The sequence below is a fragment of the Somniosus microcephalus genome, chromosome 13, assembly GCF_052327205.1.
Source record: "Somniosus microcephalus isolate GS21.2 chromosome 13, FLI_Smic_1.0, whole genome shotgun sequence".
NCBI classification, from domain to species: Eukaryota; Metazoa; Chordata; class Chondrichthyes; order Squaliformes; family Somniosidae; genus Somniosus; species Somniosus microcephalus.
In genome coordinates, this window is record NC_140999.1 from 2,636,721 (window position 1) to 2,649,449 (window position 12,729).

The 12,729-nt window shown below is 50.7% G+C and overlaps 1 protein-coding gene across 1 annotated transcript in view; it reads right to left on the bottom strand.

Moving 5' to 3' along the window:
• Positions 1-12,729, bottom strand: part of cpamd8 (C3 and PZP like alpha-2-macroglobulin domain containing 8) — a 119,661-nt gene that overhangs the window by 16,019 nt on the left and 90,913 nt on the right. Inside the window, exon 31 of the mRNA XM_086004339.1 lies at positions 11,887-11,992. Coding sequence (XP_085860465.1) covers positions 11,887-11,992 — 106 coding nt within the window. The remainder of the gene's footprint in view (positions 1-11,886; positions 11,993-12,729) is intronic.

Consider the following 12,729-nt stretch of genomic DNA (forward strand, 5'->3'; position numbering starts at 1 on the left):
TGCAGAGACACTGCACACACTGCATCATCCAGTGCAGAGACACTGCACACACTGCATCATCCTGTGCAGAGACACTGCACACACTGCATCATCCAGTGCAGAGACACTGCACGCACTGCATCATCCAGTGCAGAGACACTGCACGCACTGCATCATCCAGTGCAGAGACACTGCACGCACTGCATCATTCAGTGCAGAGACACTGCACACACTGCATCATCCAGTGCAGAGACACTGCACACACTGCATCATCCAGTGCAGAGACACTGCACACACTGCATCATCCTGTGCAGAGACACTGCACACACTGCATCATCCAGTGCAGAGACACTGCACACACTGCATCATCCAGTGCAGAGACACTGCACACACTGCATCATCCTGTGCAGAGACACTGCACACACTGCATCATCCAGTGCAGAGACACTGCACACACTGCATCATCCAGTGCAGAGACACTGCACACACTGCATCATCCTGTGCAGAGACACTGCACACACTGCATCATCCAGTGCAGAGACACTGCACACACTGCATCATCCAGTGCAGAGACACTGCACACACTGCATCATCCAGTGCAGAGACACTGCACACACTGCATCATCCAGTGCAGAGACACTGCACACACTGCATCATTCAGTGCAGAGACACTGCACACACTGCATCATTCAGTGCAGAGACACTGCACACACTGCATCATCCAGTGCAGAGACACTGCACACACTGCATCATCCTGTGCAGAGACACTGCACACACTGCATCATCCTGTGCAGAGACACTGCACACACTGCATCATCCAGTGCAGAGACACTGCACACACTGCATCATTCAGTGCAGAGACACTGCACACACTGCATCATTCAGTGCAGAGACACTGCACACACTGCATCATCCAGTGCAGAGACACTGCACACACTGCATCATCCTGTGCAGAGACACTGCACACACTGCATCATCCAGTGCAGAGACACTGCACACACTGCATCATCCAGTGCAGAGACACTGCACACACTGCATCATCCAGTGCAGAGACACTGCACACTGCATCATCCAGTGCAGAGACACTGCACACACTGCATCATCCAGTGCAGAGACACTGCACACTGCATCATCCAGTGCAGAGACACTGCACACTGCATCATCCTGTGCAGAGACACTGCACACACTGCATCATCCTGTGCAGAGACACTGCACACACTGCATCATCCAGTGCAGAGACACTGCACACTGCATCATCCAGTGCAGAGACACTGCACACTGCATCATCCAGTGCAGAGACACTGCACACACTGCATCATCCAGTGCAGAGACACTGCACACTGCATCATCCAGTGCAGAGACACTGCACACTGCATCATCCAGTGCAGAGACACTGCACACTGCATCATCCTGTGCAGAGACACTGCACACACTGCATCATCCTGTGCAGAGACACTGCACACACTGCATCATCCAGTGCAGAGACACTGCACACTGCATCATCCAGTGCAGAGACACTGCACACACTGCATCATCCAGTGCAGAGACACTGCACACACTGCATCATCCTGTGCAGAGACACTGCACACACTGCATCATCCAGTGCAGAGACACTGCACACACTGCATCATCCAGTGCAGAGACACTGCACACACTGCATCATCCTGTGCAGAGACACTGCACACACTGCATCATCCAGTGCAGAGACACTGCACACACTGCATCATTCAGTGCAGAGACACTGCACACACTGCATCATTCAGTGCAGAGACACTGCACACACTGCATCATCCAGTGCAGAGACACTGCACACACTGCATCATCCAGTGCAGAGACACTGCATACACTGCATCATCCTGTGCAGAGACACTGCACACACTGCATCATCCTGTGCAGAGACACTGCACACACTGCATCATCCTGTGCAGAGACACTGCACACACTGCATCATCCAGTGCAGAGACACTGCACACACTGCATCATCCAGTGCAGAGACACTGCACACACTGCATCATCCTGTGCAGAGACACTGCACACACTGCATCATTCAGTGCAGAGACACTGCACACACGGCATCATCCTGTGCAGAGACACTGCACACACTGCATCATCCAGTGCAGAGACACTGCACACTGCATCATCCAGTGCAGAGACACTGCACACTGCATCATCCTGTGCAGAGACACTGCACACACTGCATCATCCTGTGCAGAGACACTGCACACACTGCATCATCCAGTGCAGAGACACTGCACACTGCATCATCCAGTGCAGAGACACTGCACACTGCATCATCCAGTGCAGAGACACTGCACACACTGCATCATCCTGTGCAGAGACACTGCACACACTGCATCATCCAGTGCAGAGACACTGCACACACTGCATCATCCAGTGCAGAGACACTGCACACACTGCATCATCCTGTGCAGAGACACTGCACACACTGCATCATCCAGTGCAGAGACACTGCACACACTGCATCATTCAGTGCAGAGACACTGCACACACTGCATCATTCAGTGCAGAGACACTGCACACACTGCATCATCCAGTGCAGAGACACTGCACACACTGCATCATCCAGTGCAGAGACACTGCACACACTGCATCATCCTGTGCAGAGACACTGCACACACTGCATCATCCTGTGCAGAGACACTGCACACACTGCATCATCCTGTGCAGAGACACTGCACACACTGCATCATCCAGTGCAGAGACACTGCACACACTGCATCATCCTGTGCAGAGACACTGCACACACTGCATCATTCAGTGCAGAGACACTGCACACTGCATCATTCAGTGCAGAGACACTGCACACACGGCATCATCCTGTGCAGAGACACTGCACACACTGCATCATCCAGTGCAGAGACACGGCACACTGCATCATCCTGTGCAGAGACACTGCACACACTGCATCATCCAGTGCAGAGACACTGCACACTGCATCATCCAGTGCAGAGACACTGCACACTGCATCATCCAGTGCAGAGACACTGCACACACTGCATCATCCTGTGCAGAGACACTGCACACACTGCATCATCCAGTGCAGAGACACTGCACACACTGCATCATCCAGTGCAGAGACACTGCACACACTGCATCATCCTGTGCAGAGACACTGCACACACTGCATCATCCAGTGCAGAGACACTGCACACACTGCATCATTCAGTGCAGAGACACTGCACACACTGCATCATTCAGTGCAGAGACACTGCACACACTGCATCATCCAGTGCAGAGACACTGCACACACTGCATCATTCAGTGCAGAGACACTGCACACACTGCATCATTCAGTGCAGAGACACTGCACACACTGCATCATCCAGTGCAGAGACACTGCACACACTGCATCATCCAGTGCAGAGACACTGCACACACTGCATCATTCAGTGCAGAGACACTGCACACACTGCATCATTCAGTGCAGAGACACTGCACACACGGCATCATCCAGTGCAGAGACACTGCACACACTGCATCATCCAGTGCAGAGACACTGCACACACTGCATCATCCAGTGCAGAGACACTGCACACACTGCATCATCCAGTGCAGAGACACTGCACACACTGCATCATCCAGTGCAGAGACACTGCACACACTGCATCATCCAGTGCAGAGACACTGCACACACGGCATCATCCAGTGCAGAGACACTGCACACACTGCATCATCCAGTGCAGAGACACTGCACACACTGCATCATCCAGTGCAGAGACACTGCACACACTGCATCATCCAGTGCAGAGACACTGCACACACTGCATCACCCAGTGCAGAGACATTGCACACACTGCATCATCCAGTGCAGAGACACTGCACACTGCATCATCCCGTGCAGAGACACTGCACACACTGCATCATCCAGTGCAGAGACACTGCACACTGCACCATCCAGTGCAGAGACACTGCAGATAGCATCATCCAGTGCAGAGACACTGCGCACACTGCATCATCCAGTGCAGAGGCACTGCGCACACGGCATCATCCAGTGCAGAGACACTGCGCACACTGCATCATCCAGTGCAGAGACACTGCATCATCCAGTGCAGAGACACTGCACACACTGCATCATCCAGTGCAGAGACACTGCATCACCCAGTGCAGAGACATTGCACACACTGCATCATCCAGTGCAGAGATACTGCACACACTGCATCATCCAGTGCAGAGACACTGCACACTGCATCATCCCGTGCAGAGACACTGCACACACTGCATCATCCAGTGCAGAGACACTGCACACTGCACCATCCAGTGCAGAGACACTGCACATAGCATCATCCAGTGCAGAGACACTGCGCACACTGCATCATCCAGTGCAGAGGCACTGCGCACACGGCATCATCCAGTGCAGAGACACTGCGCACACTGCATCATCCAGTGCAGAGACACTGCGCACACTGCATCATCCAGTGCAGAGACACTGCGCACACTGCATCATCCAGTGCAGAGACACTGCATCATCCAGTGCAGAGGCACTGCACACTGCATCATCCAGTGCATAGGCACCGCACACTGCATTATCCAGTGCAGAGGCACTGTACACACGGCATCATCCAGTGCAGAGACACTGTGCACATGGCATCATCCAGTGCAGAGACACTGTGCACACGGCATCATCCAGTGCAGAGACACTGTACACACGGCATCATCCAGTGCAGACACTACACACTGCAACATCCAGTGCAGACACTGCGTCATCCAGTGCAGACACTGCGTCATCCAGTGCAGAGACACTGCAGACACTGCGTCATCCAGTGCAGAGACACTGCAGACGCTGCGTCATCCAGTGCAGAGACACTGCACACACTGCGTCATCCAGTGCAGAGACACCGCACACACTGCGTTATCCAGTGCAGAGACACTGCGCACACTGCATCATCCAGTGCAGAGACACTGCATCAGCTGAGAGCTCAACATTGCCAGTGGAGGGCTGTGCTTGACCTCTCAAAGCGCTCTTTGTGACCTTCCCCACAGTAAAAGTTGAATTCTCAGTTCAGTGAACCCCATAACAACCGGGATAGTAACTTAGTCAGAGTTTCTGGCAAGAGAAACCCTTCGACCCATCTATCCACACTAACCCCTGAATAACCCTGAATCCTATTTGTTGACCAGAACCTGTCTAGTTCCTTCTTGAAACCCAGTAAGGTTTCTTCTTCCTAACCCGTGCTGGTAATCTGCTCCTCACACTCACCACCCTCTTAGTAAAAAACATCCTCCTGCATTTCCGATTTTCCTTTGCTGTCCTTGATTTGTAAATGTGCCCCTTTGTGCTGAAATTCTGTACACAGCAGAAAAACTGACTTGGATCGAATTTGTCCAAATCTACATCATTGGGTCTCCATAGCAATGACCTAACACAGTGTCACTTAGCTCCAGCCCACTTGTGCCGATGTGAGCAGATTAAAATACCAGACCACTAGCTCAGATGGCAGACCCCCTAGTCCAGGGGAACTGATCACCGAACTCAGCACGGCCCACGGGCTGAGCCTGGGATCGTGCTCTGTAAGACTCACTGTCCGAGCTCACTGGTTCTGTGTGTAATTCAATAAAGAGGCTGCAGCAAAACTGAAACGGCCCCAGTTTTAAATTCTGCAGCACAACAAATCAATCACTTTAGAAGAAAAGACCACGTGGCACAATTCTTCAACTTTCGATATTTGTGGGTAACGGGGAATGGGGTTTGTGGGGAGCGCGAGCGAGCCTGTGGGGTCTGGCACACACACAGCTCATTCTAACATGGAAAGGAGCTTTAAAAGGTGGTTCGGCGAGAGTCGCGACTCCCCCCTGTAATGTTATCTTATATCTTAGTATTAAGAGGCTTACGAGTAGATATCATTGAGTACTCTTTATTAGGTCTTGAGTCAGTGCCAGCTCGTGCAGTACTGCTGCATGGCCAAGATGGCTTCCTATTTATCCGACTGCCGTCAAGCAGCTGTCTTTACTACAGCTACCGTCAAGCAGCTATCTTTACAACAGCTACAGTTATCTGTACATCTTTCCCCCTCAACGATGACATAAACAGTAAACACCATAACATAACATATAGAACACATATTAACAACATATAAAAACAGTCAGCGTAACTACTATTAACAACATGTAAAAACTGTCAGTGTAACTATACCTTGCAATAACTGCCGGTACATATAAACACTACCCACACCCAGAAGTCCATTAGCTGTTTACAGTCTTTCCCTTGTCTACAGGTCGAGTCTAACGACAGGCTTTTTGGCGCGCTGTGACCTGCGTAGCTGAGCGGGTATTTGCTGGGCCAACCCAGTTGTGTCCACTAAGTTCATGTCTGTACCACACGGATCCCTTGTCTCATTGTCACCCCTGTGTACTTCATCACTTTGTGGCATTGCCCTCGTCTCCTCGTCACTCTGTCGGATTTCCATCATCAGCTCATCCTCTCCGTCCTCCTGCGGCTGATAGGTCTCGGTGGTTTTCAGTAGGTGTCTCCTATTTCTGCGATACACATTGCCATTTTCTGTCACTACATCCTTCTCCTGTAGAGGCACTAGTGCAGTGGCTGTGCATGGAGTGTTTTTTGTTTCCGCTGAAGTTTCCGGGCCTTGTCTGCCCATACCTCATCTCTGTGATCAGGTGTGACATGCCTGGGAAGTCGAGTACGGATTTTGCGACCCAGTAAGAGCTCAGCTGGAGACTTGCCACTTTCCAGCGGGGCCGCCCTGTACGACATCAGGGCCAGATATGGGTCAGTGTTGCTGTGTGCTGCTTTCTTTAATAGTCTTTTCACAATCTGTACCCCCTTCTCCGCTTTTCCATTGGCTTGAGGGTAGAGCGGGCTGGAGGTTACATGCTTAAATTCACACTCTGTAGCAAATAACTGAAACTCATGACTGGCACAGGGAGAGCCATTATCAGAGACCAGAGTTCGAGGGATGCCCTGCCTGGAAAAGATTGACTTCAGGTGAGTTATCACAGCTCTTGACGTGGTGCTGGGTAGGAGAGCAATCTCAGGATAATTAGAGTAATAATCAATAACTAACAAATAGTCTTTTCCTTCGTAGTGAAAAATATCAGTTCCTACCTTTTCCCAAGGTTGTGATGGGAGCTCTGTGGTAATGAAGGGCTCTTTTGTTTGCTTGTCGTGATACTCCTGACATGTAGCACACTCACTGATCATCTGGTCAATATCAGAGTTCATGTTTGGCCAGTAGAGTGCCTCACGTGCTCTCCTTTTTGACTTTTCCACACCCAGGTGCCCTTCATGTATCCTGTGAAGCATTTCTCGTCGCATAGAGATGGGCACTACAATCCTGTCACACTTAGGCAGTATTCCATTGACCACAGAAAGCTCGGACTGAATATGATGATATTGTTTACATGACCCTTTCTTCCAACCCTCTTGAAGATTTCTCATCACTTTCCTCAGAACAGGGTCCTTTGATGTCTCTGTGGCTATCTTTGATAGTTGTTCCTGTGAGGCAGGCAATGCTGCATAGACCATATCCACATGAAGGGCCACATCCTCTTCTGTTTCACTGTTTTGTGTGGCACGAGGCACAGCCCTGGATAGTGTATCTGCTATGAACATTTGTGTCCCTGGCACATATGTGAGCTCAAAATCATAACATTGTAGTCTCATCATTAGGCGCTGTATCCGTGATGACATGTCACACAGATTCTTTTTTGCGATCCCTAGCAGTGGCTTATGGTCAGTTTCTATGATAACCTTGGGAAGTCCATAGATGTAGGTATGACATTTTTCACACCCAAATGCCAAGCCCAGGCACTCCTTCTCTATTTGCACATACCGGCACTCTGTAGCCGTCATGGAGCGTGACGCATATGCCACTGGTCGCCATTCTCCTTCATCTTCCTGTAGAAGGACAGCCCCTAATCCATCCTTAGAGGCATCTGTGGACACTTTTGTCCTCTTTTCAGGGCAGAAGAACTTCAGTAGGGGTTCACTTGCTAGAATGTGTAGCAGCCCCTTCCATTCATTGTCATGTTCATGTCCCCATTGGAACTCTGTCTCTTGGGGCAGCAGTTTTCTCAAGTGAGCGGTTTTCACTGCCATTTTTGGAATGAATTTCCCTAGGTAATTAACCATGCCAAGGGCCCGCTGAACCCCTTTCTTGCCCTTTGGTTTTTCCATGTCATGTATGGCCTTTACCTTTGACTTGTCTGGCTGAATCCCTTCTGCAGAAATCTTGTCCCCGAGGAATGTGATTTCATTGACGCTGAACTGACATTTGTCTTTATTTAGTTTGAATCCATACTGCCGTATCCTCTGAAGTGTTTTTTCCAGTCTGGTGTCGTGCTCTCCCTGAGTGGAGCCCCATACTACCAGATCATCCACGTACACCCGCACACCATCCAGGCCCTCGATGATTTGCTCCATTGCTCTGTGGAAGATTTCTGGGGTGGAGCTAATGCCGAAGGGCAGGTGCTGGTAAGAGTATCGACCAAACGGGGTGTTAAAGGTGCACAGCTTAGCACTCTCTTCATCAAGTTTCAGCTGCCAGAATCCATGCGAGGCGTCCATCTTGGAGAAGAATGTTGCTCCTGTCATTTCGCCGACTATTTCCTCTCTCTTAGGGATTTGATAGTGCTCTCTTTTTATATTAGCGTTAAGGTCCTTGGGATCCATGCAGACACGCAATTTATCAGTCTTTTTTGAATTGACGCAAACCATGGAATTTACCCAGTCAGTCGGTTCCTCAGTCTTCTTTATGACACCTAGTCCCTCCATGCGGTCTAGCTCTTTCCGCAGTTTCTCACGGAGGGCCACCGGAACTCTCCTGGGTGCGTGAATCACAGGTTGTGCGTCATCTCTCAGTTTGATGGAGTATGTAAAGGGCAGTGCTCCGAAACCCTGAAATACATCTGCATACTTGTGTGTTATAGCATCATGCTTCATATTTGTACTGTCTTGGGGGGCACTCTGCACACAGTTCAGTTCATTAATAGTATAGACTCGTTTTACCAAGCCCAAATCCACACAGGCCTTATCCCCCAACAGTGACTCATGTCCTTCAGGCACTATAACAAACGTCAATGGGTGAATGCGATTTTTTACCTTAACATTCAGCCTACACGTTCCTTTTGTTTCAATACTTTGTCCATTGTACACCTTCAAAGCCACTGTCTTGTTCAGTATTTTTGGTCTCACTTTGAGATTCCGTGCATCACTCCAGCTTATGAGGTTTGCCTTAGCACCTGTATCTAGCTTGAAGGGAACAATGGTGCCATTTACCAGCAAGGGGGCTATCCAAACTTTAGTCTTTAGTCCCACGGAATGTACTTCCTTTTCCATATCTTTACCCTGTTTTAAGTCATTTTGCACCATTCCAACATACAAAGTCTCCGATTCCGTGTCTTCAGTCTCAATAGCATGCACTGTCTTTTTACCTTCAGTTTTCTCTTCCCAAAAGCACATTTTAGCAAAGTGATTCCTGCCTTTACATTTTGCGCAAGCCGGACACTGTCTTGCCACGTGTCTATTGCCGCACCGTCTGCAATCATATGGCGTCATAGTCCTGAACTCTGTGCGCCCTCTTGTGTACTACATCCACTGGTAGGTTGTCCAGTCCCAGCGCTCTCACGCCCGTTGCTGTAGTTCTCCCATCGAATTTTTGCATGTGCATGGCTGAGAGTTCACTAGCATGACATATTTTTACTGCAGCATCCAAAGTTAAGTCATTGTCCCTAAGCATTCTCTCCCTCACCTTCTTGTCAAGTATTCCGAAAACGACCTGATCGCGTATCATCGATTCCTTCAAGTCTCCAAAGTTACATGTTTGTGCTTTTGTTTTCAAGTCCGTCAGAAAAACATCAAAGGATTCTCCTTGCTTTTGCCCGCGGGAGCGAAAAACAAATCTCTCGAACGTTTCATTCTTTTTAGGTCTGCAGTATTTATCGAACAAATCTATCACCTTGTCCAGATCATTTTTGTCACCTTCAGCTGCGAACGTAAATGTATTATACAGCTCGATTGCCTGCGAGCCAGCCACTGTTAGCAACAAAGCTACCATACGTGTTCCAGAGCTAGTCGTGGCGTCGATCGCTGTGAGGTAGAGAAGAAAGCGTTGTTTGAATTCGCGCCAATTTTCGTCCAGATTTCCTTCAAGTTGCAGGCTAGTCGGTGGTTTTATCCCTTCCATTGTTGTGGTATGCCCGTATCGTGCGTTCTATAAATCCTGGTAACATGTAATGTTATCTTATATCATAGTATTAAGAGGCTTACGAGTAGATATCGTTGAGTACTCTTTATTAGGTCTTGAGTCAGTGCCAGCTCGTGTAGTACTGCCGCATGGCCAAGATGGCTTCCTATTTATACAACTGCCGTCAAGCAGCTGTTTTTACTACAGCTACCGTAAAGCAGCTGTCTTTACCACAGCTACAGTTATCTGTACACCCCGACGCCAGTGTGAATTGGGAAGAAGCCAGTGCTGGAGCTCGGCCTGCTGAAACAGGCTTCTTAAAGGGAGTCGGCAGCTGTAGTTGCTGCAAGCGGTCTTCAGTGTTTGATGGCCCGTGGGGCCGTTCCCACTGGGTCTCGAACCCATTTCAACCAGAAAGCAAGTGGGCAGCTCCCACAGGCCAAGGCCCACAGCTCGGGAATGCCAACTCTGATTGGACGTATTCCTAGAGGTCTAATCACATGACAACCTCTCTCCAACATTCACACCCCCATGCTCCCCCGCCATTGGTTGCCCGGCGGTGCCCCGCCCCCACGCCATTGGTTGCCCGGCAGTGCCCCACCCCCACGCTCCCCCGCCATTGGTCGCCCGGCAGTGCCCCACCCCCACGTTCCCCCGCCATTGGTCGCCTGGCGGTGCCCCACCCCCCACGCTCCCCCGCCATTGGTCGTCTGGCGGTGCCCCGCCCCCACACCATTGGTCGCCTGGCAGTGCCCCGCCCCCACGCTTCCCTCGCCATTGGTCGTCTGGCGGTGCCCCGCCCCCACGCTCCCCCGCCATTGGTCGCCCGGCGGTGCCCCGCCCCGGCAAACCGGAAAGTGAACAGACTCCTCGTTGCCTGATTGGATGATTTTTGACTGTCAAACGGCCTCCTCTTCCCTAATCTCCAATATTTCTACAATTAATAAACAAAAGTGTTTCGAGGAACTCGAGGAAGAGCACCTCATCTTTTGATTAGGCACTCAACAGCGTTCCGGACTCAACAGCGTTCCGGACTCAACAGCGTTCCGGACTCAACATCGAGTTCAACAATTTCAGGCCACAACCTCTGCTCCCATTTTCTCGGACAGCAGTTACAGGGAATGAACATAAGACAGAGGAGCAGGAATCGGCCATTCGGCCCCTCGAGCCCGCTCCGCCATTCGGCCCCTCGAGCCCGCTCCGCCATTCAGTAAGATCATGGCTGATCTGATCTTGGCTTCAACGCCACTTCCTTGCTTGCTCCCCATAACCCTCGACTCCCTTATCGTTCAAAAATCTAATGGTTCTGCTGTTGCCATTTACACCTCCTCTGGACCCACCTTGTGTTTCTTTTCTTGCCCCATTACCATCTCCTTTTGCCTCGCACCATCGTCCCTTTTTGTCTTTTAATTTCTCCTGCCTTCCATCCTATCACAGACCAAAGCTTAAAACTTTTTATATCTCTAACTTTTTCCAGTTCTGACGAAGGGTCATCGACCTGAAACGTTAACTCTGTTTCTCTCTCCACAGATGCTGCCTGACCTGCTGAGTATTTCCAGCATTGTCTCTCTTGATTTCAGATTCCCAGCCCCCGCGGTATTTTGCTTTTGTAAACAGCAGTGTTGATCGGTTATGATTTTTCTCCGGGTGTTGCTGGCTGCAGGGTCCTGGAGATTAATCTTCGATTCCTGGAGGGTTGGTGACCCGAACGACAGAACCACCCTGTGCCCGCGCTGCTAGAACCTACCTGGTTCATAGTAGTCGTACACCTTGACCGGGACTGGAGCTGTTTTCCCAATGATATACTCCCGGTAGGCATAGAACTTGACACAGGTCATACACTGGCTGGGGATCTGAACAGAGAGAGAGAAAGAGAGAGCGATTGAGAATGACCAAAAATGGCCACATTCCATCCGATTCAACACTTAAAGCAAGAAAGAACTCGCATTTCTCCAGCGCCTTTCACCACCTCAGGAGCGCTTCACAGCCAATGAAGTACTTTTTGAAGTGTAGTCACTGTTGTAATGTAGGAAACATGGCAGCCAAGCTATGCACAGCAAGATCCCACAAACAGCAATGTGATAATGACCAGATAATCTGTTTTAGTGATGTTGATTGAGGGATAAATATTGGCCTCAGGACACCGGGGAGAACTCCCCTGCTCTTCTTCGAAATGGTGGCCATGGGATCTTTTACATCCACCCGAGAGAGCAGACGGGGCCTCGGTTTAATGTCTCATCCGAAAGACGACACCTCCGACAGTGCGGCGCTCCCTCAGTACTGCCCCTCCGATAGTGCAGCACTCCCTCAGTACTGCCCCTCCAACAGTGCGGCGCTCCCTCAGTACTGCCCCTCCGGCAGTGCGGCACTCCCTCAGTACTGCCCCTCCGACAGTGCGGCACTCCCTCAGTACTGCCCCTCCGACAGTGCGGCGCTCCCTCAGTACTGCCCCTCCGACAGTGCCGTGCTCCCTCAGTACTGACCCTCCGACAGTGCGGCGCTCCCTCAGTACTGCCCCTCCGGCAGTGCGGCACTCCCTCAGTACTGCCCCACCGACAGTGCCGTGCTCCCTCAGTACTAACCCTCCGAC